Source organism: Gekko japonicus, unplaced genomic scaffold, assembly GCF_001447785.1.
Source record: "Gekko japonicus isolate JY-2015 unplaced genomic scaffold, Gekko_japonicus_V1.1 scaffold1300, whole genome shotgun sequence".
NCBI classification, from domain to species: Eukaryota; Metazoa; Chordata; class Lepidosauria; order Squamata; family Gekkonidae; genus Gekko; species Gekko japonicus.
The window spans coordinates 31,047-50,465 of NW_015177052.1; the positions used below are offsets into that span (position 1 = coordinate 31,047).

The 19,419-nt window shown below is 45.2% G+C and overlaps 1 protein-coding gene across 1 annotated transcript in view; it reads right to left on the reverse strand.

The window, feature by feature from the left end:
* The window catches only part of FAM3B (family with sequence similarity 3 member B), a 30,001-nt gene extending 16,910 nt beyond the window's left edge, over window positions 1-13,091 (reverse strand). Inside the window, exons 1-2 of the mRNA XM_015428118.1 lie at window positions 13,027-13,091; window positions 4,287-4,430 (exon numbers count right to left, since the gene is read on the reverse strand). Coding sequence (XP_015283604.1) covers window positions 4,287-4,430; window positions 13,027-13,045 — 163 coding nt within the window. The 5' untranslated portion in view covers window positions 13,046-13,091. The remainder of the gene's footprint in view (window positions 1-4,286; window positions 4,431-13,026) is intronic.
* Window positions 13,092-19,419: the final 6,328 nt, after the last annotated feature.

Sequence of the window (19,419 nt, forward strand, 5' to 3'; positions counted from 1 at the left end):
CCCCCCCCCTCTCCCTCTCCCCTCTCTCTTTGGCTTTTTGTTTGGTTAAGTCAGACTCAAAACTGTTTCTTTGGCTCTTGGTGTGAAGATGATAAAATTAACGCTTGCCGCGGACTCCTATACATCAGAGTGGTCACAGGCCGTAGTGAAAAAGGTGGGTACACAAGGTATCGACCTGGAACCCCTCTATAACTGTGGTGAGGCAGCAATCTTACAGGTGGTTAGGAGGAGAATTTGGGATATAGAGGCGCAGACCATTAATTTCAGTAGTCTCGGAGTTTGTTCTCCCTATTCATTACCCCTCCTTCCCTTGCATACCTCCATGCTACCGTATATCGCTAATCTGATAACCCCAGTTTTTAGGAGGGTTTTTATGCTTGCAAGGTTCAACCTTTTCCCTTCAGTAGTGGTCTCAGGTAGATACAGGGGTGTTCCGTACAGGGATAGACTTTGTAACTGTAATCTTGGGGAACCTGACTCTATTACCCATATCCTTCTCCGCTGTCCCAAATACTCCGTTCTGCGCAATATCTTGATTCGCCCTTTTCTCCCTTCGCAGAGAGATTTTCTGGACAGGGATTTAATTTTTTTTTTAGCAGACAAGAGCCCAGCAATAACACTATCTGTCGCTGAATTTTTGACCTACGTATGGAAGTCAAGAGTAATACTCTGTAATTCTTGTAAATCATGTTAGGATTGTCTTGTATTTTGGAATATCGGGAATATTGGTTGATGTTGTTCTTGTACTACCCCTTAAACTTTTCCTTGCCTGGTTTACTTATGTTATGCCAATAAAGGTTTCTATTTTGGTGGCTTGCCAGAGAGGGCCCATCTATTCTGGTCCCCCCCTCCTTTCTCCCCTCCCCCTGTTCTTTTTCACTTTCTCCCAGTTAGGCGAAGACATTAGTTAATGCCTTGGTTCCAGCTGAGCTTGCTTACATGGAAGTTTTAAGGCCATCCACATGGGGGGGAAGCTCCTGGATGGGCCTGGGAGTCCTTGTGGAGGCCGTGTGGAGCGGCCTCAGCCATGCATAGACAGGGCGGGGCAGACTGCGTGGCTTCGCAAATACCTTTTTACCTGACATGGGTGGTTTGCTTGTTTTCCCCCACATGTGCCATCAGATAGGCTCGCCAGCTCTGAGTTGGCAATACCTTGGAGATTTTGGGGGTGGAGCCTGAGTGGTAGGTTTAGATTCAGAGGAATTAGCTGTGTTAGTCTATTGCTGCAAAATAGTCCAAGAGTTCAAATAGCACCTTTAAGACTAACAAATAGCAGCTTTAAGACTAACCTTTAAGACTATGACTGAGTGGTGGGTGTGGCCTTATGACACACTTCCGTTGATGTCAGGGGGTGTGGCCTTATGACACACTTCCGTTGATGTCAGGGGGTGTGGCATATACTAACGAGTTATGCTAATGAGTTCCCCTAGCTCTTTTTCTACGAAACGACCCCTGTTCAAAGCGTATCTGATCACAACTCAGACAACACAGAAAATCATAGTTATCTTGAGGAGAAAATGTTGCATCTCTCTGTCTCTTTCTAAAAGGTTAATCAACAGTGTCATGCAGGTGCTTGGAAGCCCTTTATGCTTTTATTTGTAATTAAAGACAAAAAAAGAGGATTCTCTCTGTTTTGAACCGTTTTATCTGCATATTTATATTGTAAGCCACTTTGAATATGTATTTTAAGTAGAAAGGGGGTATATAAATGTTCTGATAACAAACATATATAAAATGACCAAAACACTAAAACTTTAGTAACCAAACATGTATCTGTAACTGTTTATACAAATGACTGCAAGCCCACATTGAATTAAAGATGCTTATGGCCCAGTGAAATAAATTGATTTAAATGTGCTTAACTCTGGTTCATCGCTAAATTTAACATCAATGCGTTGCAATGCATATTTATTTATTTATTTATTTCCTAAAGCAAAGCATGTTTTTGCCATTTGACAAGTCATCATAACTTGGGGCCTTACTGTGTATATACTGCATGCTGAGAGTTCCATGTTGAAACTTAATTCCCAGGCCTGATTTGGATCAGGACCACAGTACACACAAAAAGGGGGCTTAACACTTCACCCCCAGCCAGTGTTCCCTCTAAGCTGAGTTAGTGTGAGCTAGCTCACAGTTTTTTAGCGTCCGGCTCACACATTTTTGTCTTAGCTCAGGAAGGATGGCTCCAGGGCAAATTAATTTATGCAGCAGCCAAATCGCTCGCTCACAACTTTAATGCCAGGAGCTCACAAAGTAGAATTTTTGCTCACAAGACCCCACAGCTTAGAGGGAACATTGCGGCCATTTTTCCAATCTAGAACAGCCCTGGGAAGCCACTATTTGCCCCACTGGGAAAACCTGCCTGTACTGATGGACTGAACATAAGTTCCTCCTAACCATAATACACTGTTTGCGGATTCACCTCCTGTCCTGTTATCCAGACATGTGCTGGGAGTTCCATCTTGACACTTAATTCTGGCACCTGGAGGCCCAATGCAGATTCAGATCACAGTGCACATCATTTTTGTAACCTGAAATGGCCCTGGGTCTCTGCTGTTTGCCCCCAAACCTAACAGGGTAAACTGGTGGATCCAAGCACCATTTCAGGTCAGGAAAACTGCACCGGGGGGGGGGAGCCCTCTCCGCAAACATCTGGGTCCTGATCTAAATCTGGCCCCAACACACCTGAGAATTAAGTTTCACAACAGTTTTGTCGACAGTGCATGTACTGTATTGTTAGTCTTTAGAACTAATATCAAAACAATATCAAGGTCAATGTACATATTACCTTAAACCATTAGCTGCAGCTAACATGCATCTCCTAGTCAGGTTGGTTAAAGCAGTCATACTGCATCACACTGGGGGCCCATCTGGCTTTCACAAGATACGCAGAGTATGTGTGGGCAGAGTATAACACAATGTCGTATCACATGTCAGAGATGTGGGATGGGGTTTTTTTCATATATTTCAGAAAACACGTAGTTTGGCCCTCAGGGACACAGTTATCCTTCGGGGGGGGGGGGGGGGAGAAACTACTTTCCCAAACAATCACAGCATTCATTCTTATGACAGCACAGGACAACACAGTCATTATTTCATAAGTGCGCAAATTAAATGGCAGACAATGTGCCCCAGAATTATTAAATAAGTCCAGCAGAATATACATACCCCTGAGTATTGGTTTTTCTCCTACTTTCTGAATGTTGTCAAAAGTTGCTGCCAGTGAGTCTTCTGGTATTATATATGCAAATAAGGATCCTAAGTACCAAGCACAGATCGATGCAAAGACAAATCCTGCTAACTTCATAAATTCTGAAACATAAAATCATGGCACAGATGAGAAAATGTGCACAGAAGAAAACTGTTATTTCTAGATCATCATTCTATAAATTTACAAAAATTATGTAATTCAGTTTACTGTGTTCATTGCATTGGTTCCAAGAAGAGAGAAGTTATAAGGCAGGTAAAGTGATATATTTTACTGAGCCAAGTTTATGCTGGCATCGCAGTTCGTAGCCTTTGGACCCACTTGACCCTGTGTTTGTTTATTAAGAACTAAGCCCAACAGACTTCAATAGAACTCAGCAAAATAGGGAAGAATGCCTAAGATTTCAGGTGTAGATATTGTTTTTAGAAAAAGGAAAACTGGTCACATTTTCAGGCTAGTATTTACCAAGCAAAGTCTATTGCCTTTCAGGCCAAAGAAGCAGGATTTCAGACTACAAAGACAATCTGGGTCCTGATCTAAATCTGGCCCCAGAACACCTGAGAATTAAGTTTTACAACAGTTTTGTCGACAGTGCATGTTTAGTTGACAGGACTTAAGGTGGACCTGTAAAGAATGTACTGTATTGTTAGTCTTTAGAACTAATATCAAAACAATATCAAGGTCAATGAACATATTACCTTAAACCATTAGCTGCAGCTAACATGCATCTCCTAGTCAGGTTGGTTAAAGCAGTCATACTGCATCACACTGGGTGCCCCTCTGACTTTCACAAGATACAGAGTATGTGTGGGCAGAGTATAACACAATGTCGTATCACATGTCAGAGATGTGGGATGGGTTTTTTTTCATATATTTCAGAAAACACGTAGTTTGGCCCTCAGGGACACAGTTATCCTTCCGGGGGGGGGGGGCAGGGAAAAACTACTTTACAAAACAATCACAGCATTCATTCTTATGACAGCACAGGACAACACAGTCATTATTTCATAAGTGCGCAAATTAAATGGCAGACAATGTGCCCCAGAATTATTAAATAAGTCCAGCAGAATATACATACCCCTGAGTATTGGTTTTTCTCCTACTTTCTGAATGTTGTCAAAAGTTGCTGCCAGTGAGTCTTCTGGTATTATATATGCAAATAAGGATCCTAAGTACCAAGCACAGATCGATGCAAAGACAAATCCTGCTAACTTCATAAATTCTGAAACATAAAATCATGGCACAGATGAGAAAATGTGCACAGAAGAAAACTGTTATTTCTAGATCATCATTCTATAAATTTACAAAAATTATGTAATTCAGTTTACTGTGTTCATTGCATTGGTTCCAAGAAGAGAGAAGTTATAAGGCAGGTAAAGTGATATATTTTACTGAGCCAAGTTTATGCTGGCATCGCAGTTCGTAGCCTTTGGACCCACTTGACCCTGTGTTTGTTTATTAAGAACTAAGCCCAACAGACTTCAATAGAACTCAGCAAAATAGGGAAGAATGCCTATTACTAAGCAAAGTCTATTGCCTTTCAGGCGAAAGAAGCAGGATTTCAGACTACAAAGACAACATTGTAGTAGTAGGAAGGTACTAAGAGTCCTTCCAGGCATAAAACTGTAAATTAATATCTGTTCCCACTGGAAATGTAATAACCAAGATGAATGCATGTCTGTTTTTTGAGAATCTTTCTGGTACCAAAGAACCCTGGCAAGGAAGGGATCAGTAAAGGGAGATCATTGTCATACTGTGTAAGCGAAACAATGAGTAACTTTTCCAAAAACACATGTCACCCTATTGGAATTGTAGGTGCAAGTGGAGGGTGGAGGCGAAAAGTCTTTTGAGCCAAACTACACCCTGTCAGTGAGTTTCTTCCTCATGGGGCAAAAACTACTTCTTTCAAGATCTCAGTACAGAAAAAAAAAGTGGGAGAAGAAACCTTCCGCTCTTGGAAAAGGAATCCTGCAAAGGCTGGCAAAGTAGATCTGCACATGCCCTTTTGTTGTACACAAAGAGACGTGCCCAAAATGACAGTGAAGTGCAGATAACCCCCCTCCCCACATATCTTAATTCAGCCCTATAGTGTGCAACCAGCTCAGATTATTGCTCATGCTCATGGAGCTAGTTGGTTTATAGAGATGTAAAGGCCTCAAAAAGTTAGGGGAAGGGAGTGTTTCCAAGGATGTTTTCCGTTTTTTCCACTGGGAAAATTTGGATATTTTGGGAAGCTCAAATTTTTTTCTTACAAAATGTTTTCTCTTTTAAAAGGCATGCATACATACACGCACAAACATATACACACTCATACACACACATGTACGACAAACAGTACAATTGTATATGCTGTTAGAAGCTATGCAATTAAAGCAGGGGTAGCCACATAGAATAAATGTCAGATGTTAAAGAGCTGCAAGACATGAACAAATATTATACATACATTTTAATTGAAAAATATGCAAATTTGCTTTTTATTAACATTAAATGAGACTGCCAAAAATAAAAACAAATGGGATAAAAAGAAATATTGATCATATTTACTTGTCCAATGAAAAATTCTACTCCTAGCCTGTTTGACCAAGATTGTAACAAACTTTTACCATTCATTCCTGCCCCATAAAGCTGCCGTAGCCAAGCCCCTACAATGCTTCCTGGACAAAAAAGCTCCATGGGTCTCGGGCCCCAAGCATGCCGCCGCGTCCCGGGCCATCAAATAATTGTTGACTTCCAATGTGGTCCTCACTCACTTCAATAAGTGCTTCCCTGTGGCCCTAGCCTGTGATGCATCTCCGTATGGGGTGGGGGCCGTCCTGGGGCACTGGCTGCCCAATGGCTGGGAGCTTCCCATGGCCTATTATTCACATACCTTGTCTTTGGCTGAGTGCAACTATGCTCAGATTGACAAGGAGAACCTGGCAATCATGGCAGGAGTTTAAAAATTCCACGATTACCTCTACAGCCGGCCCTTTATGATTGTCATGGACCACAAACCCCCTTTGGGTCTACTGGCCCCAGAACACCAGACTCCCCAGATGCTATCACCCTGAGTGCTCCACTGGTCCATCTTCTTGGCCAGCTACCAGTATGCACTCGTCCACTGCCCTGGCAAAGTGATGGGCCACGCCAACACACTCAGCCGCTTGCCGCTGCCATCCAGTGACCCGGACCCGGCTCCCACGCACCAGATCACCCTGCTGAAGGACCTGCCTGACCGTCCAGTCCAGGTTGCCGAGGTTTCCCGCCATACCGCCAAGAACCGCATCCTCCCCTGGGTCTTGGACTGGGTGGGGAGGGGATGGCAGGCCCAGAATTTGCTGCATTTTCTTTGTGCCGGGACGAGTTGTCATCCCACAAGGTCTGCCTACTTTGGGGTAGCTGGGTGGGCATACTTGCTCCGCTTCACTAGCAGGTGCTGGCCGATTTACATGAAACACACCCAGGGATTGTGTGCATGAAAGCATTGACCTGGGCTATGTTTGGTAGCCAGGAATGGATGGTGAAATTGAGGACCGGGTGAAGCGCTGCCAGACACGCCGAGAGCCCCAGTGCGTCCGTGGGAGTCCTCACACAAGCCATGGGCCTGTCTACATCTGGACTTCACCGGCCCCTTCCAGGGGCAAATCTTCTTCATATTGGTGGACTCCTACACCAAATGGCTAGAAGTGGTCCCGGTCCCCTCCCCCTCGTCTCGCTCTGCCATCCGCATGATGTGGTGGATTTTCAACACACATGGCATCCCAGACTCCTTGGTAACCGACAACGGGACGGCCTTCACATCCAGGGAGTTCCAGGAGTTCGTGAGCTACTAAGGTATTCGGCACATCTGCTCCACGCCATTCCACACTGCAACCAACGGTCAGGCCAAACGCATGGTCAGGACAATGAAAGAGTCCCTGCGCAGAATGGGCCCAGGAGACTGGGACTACCGGCTCACAGCCTTCCTCTTCAGCCAGTGCATAACACCCCACACAGCAACTGGTTGCAGCCCCACCAACCTCCTAATGGGAAGGCACCTCATGACCCGGCTAGACCGGCTTCACCCAGACCGTGCCACGAGCCAGGGCATGAGCAGGCACCAGAACGTCTCCCGGGTACTTCAGCTGAACTGTCAGGAAGAGCTCCAGAGCAGACGGCCCCAGCTACCGAGCTACGATGCTCTACCTGGGAGCGGCGGAGACCCGCTTACCACAAGGACTTTGTCAGCTAGGGAAGGTCAGAACCTTGGGGGAGGGGTACCAACCACAGACTGCACACAGTTGGGTTCGCATGCAGTCATGCGAAGTAGCAAAGCTTCGCTAACTAGAACAATAGCAGGCTAGGATCCTGAAACCAACCAATTGGTCAACCCAGATCCTGGACTAGACCTATGGGGGTTGGTACACTGTAAATAGCCTATCACAGGATGGCAACCCTACGTAGCATGGATCCACATGGCCAGATCAACTTGCTGTTACTGAACCTCCTCTAAGGACGGTTCGGGGAGCCCAATTCTGATTTATCTACAACAGTGGGCGTGGCGTGAGTACTTTGCCAGTGTATACAGAGGTCAGATTGGCCAACGAAACGCTCCTAATTCCCAGGAATTGAGACAACACGCTAGGTTTATGAATAAATGTTGCCTTTTACTAAACAGTTCTCAAGCATACGAAAACAGATGCATACACAGATTCTCACAAGATCCTTAGTTACAATAGTTCATAGAAAGCAATCAGCAAGGAAAATAACAAAAGCAACAGACAAGGGGGATAACACAACAGGATATCGCTTATACTTATCTGAGGTCCAAGCTGGGGAGAAATCTCCTCGTAGTAAAAGGGGGAGCAGCTTAAGGATCAGCGGGTTAATTCTAAAAGCACACGAGCTGGACCGGCCAAGCCACGTGCGGGTTTCTGGGTCGCGACTCCTGGGAACGCAGTAAGACTCACCTGCAGCACTTAAGTTGCAAGGTAGGGGAGGGGTGGGTTAACCAGAGAAACAAAGGCTGTGTTCCTCTTTTTAAAAGCTACGTTTTTGGGCTTGGCTTACGGCCATAAACCCTTAGGGTCCGTCTTCTTTGCTAAGGCTATAGGTCAAAGAGTGGTGACGTCCTAATGAGGGGAAGGGGGTAATATGCAGATATACTACCCTAACTTCAAAGGGGGCCATGTGGCCAGGTGTGAAACTGTTGTTTCCATTGGTAACCTTTGACTTGCAGAAGATGCGCCTGGTCCATAGGCAATCAAGGAAGTTGTCTTTGTGATTCCAAAACCAGATACCAGGGAGAATTGCGTGCTTTCCCACAGTTCGCCAATGGTGGAAAAGCCTGTTGTTTCTCCAAGTCTCTCATTGTGCATAATGGCTCTGGTCTCCTTTGTCCAGAGGCACTCTGGGAGATTCCAGGGAGGCATGTGTCTTGTGGCAGGCAGCTCAAGCCATGCCCATCCATAGGCAGCATGAGGTGCAAGGCCAGCCATTCAAACACACAGCATCAAACACACACAGCAGTGATCCCTGAGTCCCAAATGCACAGATACACAGACATTTGACCAACACAGCATAAGCACAGTACAGACAAAATGCAATTGCAAACACACATGGTAACATACCATATAAACTCATTTTTAAAAATCTGGTCTGAAGTGAAGTCCCCTCCAAAAACAGAAGAAAGGGGGTGGGTGGGAAATGCCTATCTTCCCCAAACGATTTTTTTCAAATGAAAAAATAGGGAAATTTAGGGACCATGGAAAACATTCCTATGTAGCATTTTTCTTTGAGATAAATGAATGAAATGCCTTTTAAGAGAAGATTTTGCTCACTCAAAATGTATAACATTAAAGTCTGAGGACCTTTGTTCAGTCTTTATGACAGAAATTTTGGGAAATAATAGGGGAAAAAACTACTATGAAAGGCTTTTTTCCCATTTTGGAATAAGTGAAATGCTTTAAAAGACAAGTTTTATTAACTCAAGATGTATAGCATGAGGGCTCCTCCCCCATTTTTCCATCAGAAAAAACTGGGAAATTTGGAGGAGCACTGGAAAAAATGCATCTGAAGTATATCTTTCTTTTGAAACTATTAAATAGTGTCATGTCAAAAAATATTAATCAGAGAGATACAAATTATCTCAGAATTTACATGTCAGCTATTTTCCAGCTGATAAAGAAAGACTTGCCCTCATTTTCATCCAAATATCCAATCCCTTGCTTGCAAAACAGAAGTGCTAAAGTCCGAGGAAGGCAGTACTAGGTGATGATCATCAGCTTCCCTGTGAGCATCACTGCCTTCGCAAGGCAGTGCTTCACATGGAAATGTTCACATCTGAAAGGTTCTACCACCCGCAGGAAGTTTTGCACTAGAAGGGAGATTCTGCATAGGTTTGGGCAGCCAATGGGAAACTTTCTGATGCTGGTGCATGGAGATTTGATGGGGAAGATAGCTTCTTCTTTTTTTAGTGAGAGGAACTGGAACACAGCAATCATTCCTGCCTTCCCAGAGGATTTTGTGAGCCTTTTATGGCTGAACCACAATGGAGAACGTGAAGCAGATACAGCTTTTCCTGTTATAATGTTGCATTGATAGAGAAAGCGCTCTGCCAAAACCCTCACTTCTGGGCTGTTATTAAAGCGGGGAAGAGAAGGCCAAATAGATGAGCATGGGAGACAAGAATCCCCCAACAATGACTTCTCCAAGGCGCCAAATGTTCCTCAAGCAGCTTTCCTGGTGCCAATGAAAAAATAACTAATTTATGGCAAAGTACTAACTCCTCTTTGCTTATAAAGATCTTTCTAATCTTGTTTCTATAGGAACACAGTACAAGCTTATTTAAATTTTGGACCTTGAACTCTTGCAATGACTGTACGACGCTATCATCAGCCTATCCATCATCAGTAATACTAGAGTTTTATGACCAGTCTTGACAACTAGAAGTTATAGGCTGTTACTAAGTCCAAAATCACCTTATATTCCCTATTCTGTGAGTTGGTGCAGAGCTGCTAAGAATGAAAGAGCATTTTTCAGCAGTTTGGCTCAGCCAAGGAGGAGGAGGAGGAGGAGATTGGATTTATACCCTGCCCTTCACTGGTAGTCTCAGAACGGCTTACAAACGCCTTTCCCTTTCCCTCCCCACAACAGACACCCTGTGAGGTAGGTGGGGCTGAGAGAGTTATTTCAAGAACTGCCCTTTCAAGGACAGCTCTGACAGAACTACGGCTTGCCCAAGGTCATCCAGGAGCTTGAAGTGGAGGAGTGGGGAGTCAAACCCGGTTCTCCCATAACCAGAAATTTTGGGTTGGTGGGGTACAGGGAAATTTTGTGGGGCAGCGGGGGAGGGGAGGAGCAGCCACACGCCTTCCCTGAACTCCAAGCAGCAATTTCATCACTTGAAGATCAGGTGTGGGCAGCCCCCACTAGAAAAACAGCATTTAAAGGGAACCCTTTAAATGCTGTTTTTCAAGGGGGGGCTGCCCACGCCTGAACTCCAAACAGTGAAATCGCCGCCTGGAGTTCAGGGAAGGCATGTGGCTGGCAGTCGCCCCTCTCCTTCACCTCCTGGAAGCTTTAAATGGCCCCACTGATCAGCTGGAGAGCCTTTAAATTTTGGAGGAGGGGAGGGAGCGGGGCAGCTGCAAGATTTAAAGGGCCTTCCAGCTGATTGGCAGGCCACATGCTCCCGCCGATCAGGTGGAGGGCCATTTTAATGTCACAGGAGGAGAGGGAGGGGGGAGAGGGGCAGCAGCTGTTGTGGGCCATGCCTCACATTTGAGGGGGCGGAGCCCCAAAATGACCCACTGTAGCTACAGGCCTGGTTTGGCTTCATATTGTGGTGTATGAAAGCCAGGTGGTATAGTGGTTAGTGATGGACTGGGATCTGGGAAACCCAAGTTTAAATCCCCACTCTGTCATGGAGGCTTGCTAGGTGACCTCGGGCCAATCACACACTCATTACCTCACAGGGTTGTTGTGAGGACAAAATAAAGGAGGGCAGAATGATGTAAGCTTCTTTGTGTCCCCATTGTGGAGAAAGAGGGATAAAAATGAAGGGATTTTTTTAATGCAGTGGGTCTTCCTCAGGAAGCACAGGGAATATGCTAGAGATGGGAGCACACATTGACTCAAGGCAGAACTCAGAGAAAAGTCTGCAGAGCACATACAGAGAGATGGAAATCACAAGGTACACAAAAGCAAAAAAAAAAGCCCATGCAGGAACAAGAGAGATCACACAACCATTGCTAGGATCCCTTTAACTGCAAGGGGCATAACTTCTCCCTTCCAACTATGAAAACATTTGTACAGATTACTGTGGGACAATGTAGTGTTCAAGGAATTGTCATGGTTACTTTTTTTAAATGATAAGAACAGCCCCTACAGAAGGCTAGATTGGGTAGAACTGTGTATGTGTCGTGGGGAGGGGGTAGATTTAACTAGCACACACTATTCATTACAGAGGCTTAAGCACTTAACACACAGCTGACTGCACACTCTTCAGCCTGCAATCAAACTTTATCATATTCAGCTCCCTCTAGATAGATTCAGGTGGGCAGTCGTGTTGGTCCGAAGCAGCAGAACAAAGTTTGAGTCCTTTAAGACCAACAAAGTTTTATTTAAGGTACGAGCTTTCATGTGCATGCACACTACATGTATACGCTACCTATATGTATGGACTGGTAACTTCCATTTCCTTGTATCTGAAGAAGTGTGCGTGCACATGCAAGCTTATGCCTGGAATAAAATTTTGTTGGTCTTAAAGGTACCACTGGACTCAAATTTTGTTCAGCTCCATCCCCCCCCCCCACCACCAATGCACAGATTTTGACCCATTTACCCTAAAAATGTGGTAGTAGCTGATCCCAGAAACAACAAGGCATCCAAGATCCAAATAGCAAAGTGTTCAAACAGAGAACAGCCATGCCTGTCTGTTCCTATACTGGTCAGTGCAATCTGAGATCTGTTGGAACCAAGCATTCCTTAGCCCAGTATCAGGGAGTCTGTGTAACCTCTCTGTTCCATTTGAAACTATCTGCAGACTTGGCCCTTCTGTCCATACTCAACATTTGGTCTCCCACCACCCCAATATTTTTTTTTACATTCTGCCAGATAATGAATCCAAAAACAGACTTGCTTATTTATGACATATTTAGAATAATTAATGCTACTGATTTCCCCCCTTGGCAAAAGGAAATGAGACTTGCTTTCGAGCACTTCCTCTTAAGGGCTGAAGTGCTAGACAGGGGAACCGCCAGGCTTGTCCCCTCGGATCTGCAGAGGGCTCACTAGAAATCTAAGGGCAGCGCTGCTCCCTACAGTTTGTTTGCTGAGGAATCCGTTGGAGAAAGCCTGTTCAAGCGTCAGAAGCACCAGGCTCGGTGGGAAAGTGTTAGAGAATATACGTGGAAAGTGGAAACCCTCGCAGGGAGCTGAGCGCGAAGGGTTGCAGACTTCTCTGGGAATGAAGCCTGGCTGACCTCTGGTGGGGACTTCACTTCCGCATAAACGTGCACAGGACTGGGCAGCACGGCCGAAAGGAACTTTCCTGCGGGGAAGTCCCATACTGAAGAGAGCTGAGGAGGATTCTAGAGGAGGGGGGGAGGGGGGGCCCCCGCCCCCCGCCACGAAGGCAGAGTGCACTCACCTCGCCCCCCGCCCCCCCCCCGCGTGCCTAATGGACCGCCTCTGCCCAGTACTGAAGGAAAAGCCCTCCCCCCGGACAAGCGCGGTTTCCTTCACCCTGCAGGAGGCTGGGCACTTTGGTCCCGGTTCGGAGCCACGTTTCGAGAGAGCCAAGTCCCATCCCCAGGAAGAAAAGAAAGCCGAGCCGTCAGGTGGGCGCCGCTACTCACTGTTGTTGCCGAGCCGCATCTTCGCTCAGCCCTCTCAGGGGAGCCCCCCCCCCCCCCGCGCTTTCTGCTCCGGGCGCAACTTCGAGGCAGCCGCGCTTGGGGCGAGGAGGAAGCGCGCAGCACAGCAGCAGCAGCAGCGGCCAGCCGGCTGGGAGCGGATCGGCCAGGCGCTGGTCGGACTGGAAGGGAGCGGGTTGCTTTGGGTTGTTCCTCCCGCCCCACCTGCGGCGAGGGGCGGGGAGTGCTCGCTTGGAGACCAGGTTCGTTTCAAAGGAAGGCGTTTGCTGCCACGTCCGTGGAGCTTTTAAAGTGCCTTTCTTTCCCGGCTTTCTTTTCCTGGTCCGGGAGCGGGTTGCCGGGGAATGACGCCGCCTGCAGGCCTTGGAAAAACAGCCTGTCACGTAAACTCGCAGGTGGGTCTAGCGGGTGGAGTTCGTCCCGGCAAAGTCTTCGAGCGACTCACGCAGTGCCAATCCCAAGCAGAGTTACACCCTTCTCAGCCCATTGATATCTGTGAACCCAGAAGGGTGTAACTCGACTTAGAATGGGGCCGACCCTGCCTAGCTTCCGGGATTTCACTAGCCTGGGCTATCCAGGTTAGGGTCGGGGGTTGCCCACACTGCTGAATGTGTAATTCGGCTCATGAATAATAGGTTTGAAGCCAGATACAATTTTTGAAGAAAATCCTCATTAAAATAATTTCCCTGGCTACCAAATAGGCTCAGGCTTTCGCAAACCATCGCGCATGTGACAGAGGAGTTGCAATGCTTCAGAACTAACAAACGTTCTTGTTCTAACCAAATCTTACAGTGGAATGGAGCTCTCTTGATCAGAGGCAGGAAGTGAAAGGGACATAAAATTCCTTCCTCCCTTTCACGATGGAGATTTGTAAATTTGTTGACAGTGGCATTGATGTGTTACGCAACTGGGCATTTGTTTTTGGACTTTGGTCTTAGTCACTCTGGCAGCCTTCAGGAAGAACAGGTGTTTTAAACCTGAAAGAAAATCATTAAATAAATTATACAAATTATTTCAACTTGCTGACTTTTCCCAGAAAGAAACATAATGTAGTACAAACAATACCCAAGTGTTCTGATTGAGAAGTACAACACTGATAGAAGGAATGTTGTTAACAAGTGGATGGAGCAGGAAGACTGGTAAAACCAGTAAGAGTAAAACCTGGAGCCATTGTGAGTTTCCTAAATCCTGCCTTACCCTCACTGACCATATTTCTCAGGCTGTGTCTTCTGGTTCAGTTTAGTTAATTCTTCTCATCTGCCCCTTCTCCCAACTGCTGATTTAGCCATATTGGTGGGGAGCACCACCTCCTCCTATTCAAGCTGGTCTCACTCTATTTCATTGCATCTTCCTAGCAAGAACCTCGGCTAAAGGATGCAAAGGAATCTTTCCTTTAAATACTACTTTTAGAAGTTAACTCATTTTTGTTCTCTCTCACACACACTTTGCATTTATCCATTTCAAAACACCACTTTTAAAAATGTATTTGCAAACATTACCTGTTCTGTACTATTTCACTCTTATTTATTTACTTCAGTGTTTTTTAATTTGTTTTTTCTTTCACCAAAACACACACAGAGAGAAAAAGAGCAAGGGGGAAAATCCAACAACTAAACAGAATTTTTAAAGAGGGTACACATTGAGACAAAAATGTGGTGGCAGATCTACACATAAGTTTTTATAAACTGTTTCAAGGTATCTAAAAATAAGACCATATGCAGTTGCCATCCATATGCCATGCATTCAAATATTAATACAGTTCTAAGGTCCTCTGTCGATTTGCCAGAGTTGGTCTTTTATCCTTCCACTGTCATAATATAAGTCTTTTAGCTGCCTCTGCCCTAGTAGATTTTGTTACCATTTGCTCCATGGCACAGTCATTGAGAGTATTTAGAAACCCAATCTCTTTCTCCTGACTTGAACAAATATTGACCCAATCAATGTGTGGGTAGTTGAAGTCACCTATTATGACAGTTATTTCATCTAACTGCTTTCCTTAATTCTTTTGCTGTTTTTTAATCATCCTCTAACTTTTGATCTGGTGGGAGATAACAAACTCCCAGAGTTAAGCTCCCTTTAGGGCACACTATTTCCACCTATAGTGTTTCTGTAAGTGAATCTCACATTCTCCACCAGATATATAGACCTTTCCATAGGCTTCCCCCACCCCCAGTACTCTGAGAATCTGAAGAATTTGAGATATCTATCTAAAACCAAAGAGGAATAGTGTGCTAATTCCAGATTAGCATCCAGTTTCCCATGTAGCATTTTGATCACAATAATGCATTACCTACCAAAGCTAAAATAACAGAATAAGTGACATAACTGAAAGCTAAGGTATCTTGCCAAATGGGCACAAAAGGGTTGCCAGCAAACAAACAAAAAGCCCAAAGCTGAAGAACTGTCTATTTTTGGTTTTATTGTTTTGTTGTATTGTTTTTGCCTTGCAAGCTGCTTCCAGCAGGTGTCTGAATAAGCAAAATATGAATTTTCTAAATGTACATGTTGTCTAAATAAACACACACACCTTGACCTTCAACTTCTGGTATGTATTTCTTAGACTAGTGGCTCTCTGCCATGTTTTAGATATCATCAAATATTTAGATATTCCTCATCAAAGGCTCCTAAGTAAGCTCAAAAATCATGGGATAAAAGGACAAGTCATTAAATAAATCCTTTTATGGATCAAAAACTGGCTAATTAATAGAAAACAGAGAGTGAGTATAAATGGGCAATTTTCTCAGTGGAGGGTGGTAAGCAGTGGGGTACCGCAGGGATCAGTACTTGGTCCACTGCTTTTTAACTTGTTCATTAATGATTTGGAGATGGGAGTAAGCAGTGAAGTGGCTAAATTTGCAGATGATACAAAGTTGTTCAGGGTGGTGAAAACCAGTGAGGATTGTGAAGCACTCCAAGGGGATCTGTCAAGGATGGGCGAGTGGGCGTCAACATGGCAAATGGGGTTCAATGTGACCAAGTGCAAGGTGATGCACATTGGAGCCAAAAATCCTAAATATAAATACACATTGATGGGGTCTGAACTGGCAGAGACAGATCAAGAGAGAGATCTTGGAGTTGTAGTAGATAACTCACTGAAAATGTCGAGACAGTGTGTGACTGCAATAAAGAAGGCCAATGCTATGCTGGGGATTATTAGGAAGGGTATTGAAAACAGATCAGCCAATATAATAATGCCCCTATATAAATCAATGGTGAGACCTCATTTGGAATACTGTGTGCAGTTCTGGGCACCACACCTTAAAAAGGATATTATAGCTTTGGAAAAAGTGCAGAAAAGGGCAACTCGAATGATAAAAGGGTTGGAACACTTTCCCTATGAGGAAAGGTTAAAGCGCTTAGGGCTCTTTAGCTTGGAGAAACGACGACTGAGCTTGGTGGGGTCAACAATGAGAGGGCTTCTAATGTCCTGGCCCCACTGGTGGACCTCCTGATGGCACTGGTATTTCTGGCCACTGTGTGACACAGAGTGTTGAACTGGATGGGCCTTTGTCCTGATCCAACATCCAAGTGCTCTTATGTTCTTATATGACTAGTCTGACATTATATCGCTATACCTCAGTTCATTGAGAATGTCTCCATAATTTGCACAGGTCCTCCTTTTGAAGTTATCGATACTTTGGAGCCTAAGTGTCAAACTCATTTGTTACAAGGGCCAGATCTGACATAAAGTACGCTTTGTCGGGCCGGGCCATGTGTGCCATAAAACATAATGCTAGGTACTGGAGACATAAAAAATATAAACGACAGCAGTTCATAAGCTCCGAGTTGGTGTATCCTCACTGCAAGGCCCCATGGGCTGGTAGGGGGTATAGAGGAAAACCTACATGGGCAGACTGGAGATCCAGTGGTGCAGCACTGGGCAGGCACTCCCACGCTGCTTGACTGCTGCAGATGAAGTTGTTCCACCAGGCTGAAATCACAGTTGGAGTGGCTCCATCCACTCCCCATTCCCAAGCAGTCTTCTGTTCCCTCCCTTGCACCAATTGCTTGTAGGCTGTATAAGAGCCCTAGATGGGCCGGTCCTTATGTTTGACACCCCTGCTTTTGAGCGTGCTGGCTCTTCCAGGCCATGTTGCTATGCTAGCAGGTTCCTTCTCTCTGCCTGTTGCATGAAGCTTGGGCCCTGCATTGTCTGGGTCTGGAGCGTTTGCCACTTTGCCTTTCACTTACAGTTTGGACAGCTATGATTCAAAAAATCAAAACCTTGGCCATACCCCAATTTGAATCATAAGCTCCTGAATAATTTCCTTCAGCTGGGCAAATTATCATAGACCCCGGTCACACGGGAGGATTTGCCCCGCAAGAGGGATGGATCGAGGGCACATCAAGTGGGCGCGATCACACTGCAGCATTTGGGGAGCATCACGCACCCGTCCCCGATCGGGCCCTTCGGCCAGAAAACGCACATTTAAAAGGTACTAGCAACAGAGCACTACCTTCCGGATGATGTGTGGCAACTCCAGGCGTCTGGTTGGGGAAGCGCTGGTAGCCCGTCGCAGCCAACACTGTTCCTCGTCTCGCACATGTGCACTGCCGGTTTGCTGCACAACGTGTGATCGGCTGCCGGAGCACGGAGGCGTGGGGGCACGTCGGATCACACTCCTGCGGTTCTTTTGGCTCCGGCTCTAATTTGCCTCCCTTCAGCAGCGGATCATCCCACTCGTGTGACTGGGACCTGAATCTAGCAGTACAGATAGTGTCAATTTGGTCTTAGGACCCAGAAGTAAACAGAATAGCAGACACATGCACTTTACACTGTATAAACAAGGCTCATGAATTAATAACTAATGACATGCGACAGCTGAGACAGCGCTAAATAAACAATTTAGTAGCCTGGAAACCATAAATCTCTGAAACTGGCTATTTTGCCAGTTAATTTGATCATTATGCTTGTTTGCTGCTTGTGGCTGCTTAATTCACAAAGTGTTTTTGAGGTTTATTGAAGTTGCACATAGGTCTTTTTTGCAAATAGTGCAACACTGCCACCTAGTGAATGATAGGCTGCATTCCAGTTTTAGAGCTACACAGCAAGTAAATCTAGGACCACCAAGCAGCACAAAATCCAGTGATTTTACCCACACTATTTCTACTGTTAAACTGTTGTTTTATATCTCCAGTCATGTGAAAGATGGGAACTATGTAGTAGTTTGGAAGCTAGTAGCATACCTCAATAGAAAGACACAAATTGAAGAAATTATATTCATTTATTAATTGAAACTAGGGGTTCCGGTTCTGGGCTCAGCGAGAGCATATGTGTGGTGAGCTCACTCTCCATGCAAGCCTTTCTGTATAACTTTTCAAAGGGATTTTCAACGCCAAGAAATCTCCTGAAGAGAGATTTCTAGCAAGGGGCTTTTTGCTGGCAGAGAGAGGGGTGGTGGTGACTCTCCTCAGCTGCATTTCAGCTCTGTCCTGAGAGTATATGGAGCTTCAATGAGACGCAAGTCACGCTGAGCACAAGAGGGGTCCAGTTGAATCGAGAGGAGTCCAAGGAGGCAAGAAACCCAACAGGAAAAACAACTGAAGTTAAGTATAACTATGGAATTCAAATGTTAAAAAATTTAAACTTACTGCAGTTGGAGGTTTGGGAGGGCTGACCAGAGTCATAGCATGGTAGTTTGAAGGTGTGGGACAAAACCGGCTCAGATAGACAAGGAGAAAAGGTGGGGTGAGAGCTTCTCCAAAGTGGCCATAGAAAAGATAAGCATCGGTATATTGGGGAAGAATACTTAGACTGGGAAAAAGCAAAGGAGAAAGGATTGCAGTGGTGTAAAAGGTCTACACTTAGTGGGTTTTTCGTCTTCTCTCGTTTCTCTCCTTGGGTGCGCTGGAACTGCGGAGCGAAGCACCTAAAGGATGCCATTAGTGGGGAAGGAGAACGAAGGCAAGGAGGTGGGATGCGTCGGCGTAATGACGGACATGGAGCGTAGGAGCACATGGGAGAGCGGCACGGCAGACGGGCAGTGAAGGAATATCAGAAGAACAGAAAAGAAGGGCAAAAGGAGGAAACGAGACAGCAGGAACAGAGTTAGAGAACAATGGAGAAGGTAGAAAGACAGAAGTGGATAAACAACAAACAACCTGAGGAACTGAGAGTAGACATTTAATGGAAGAGAGAAAGATAAAGGTTGGACTTTGTCATAGAAATCTTTATACTTCTGGTCTAAATATCATATGGTAGCACTACTACTGTTATTGGCCACTGTAATTACAGAGAAGGCATAAGGGAGTACCTGAGAATAAAGGGTAAAAAACAAGGGGAGAAAGAAAAGAGAAGAAAAAAACATAAGTGTAAACATCCCATCTAAGAAAAATAATAAGGTTAATTGTTATGGTGACATAAGGGTAGGCAAT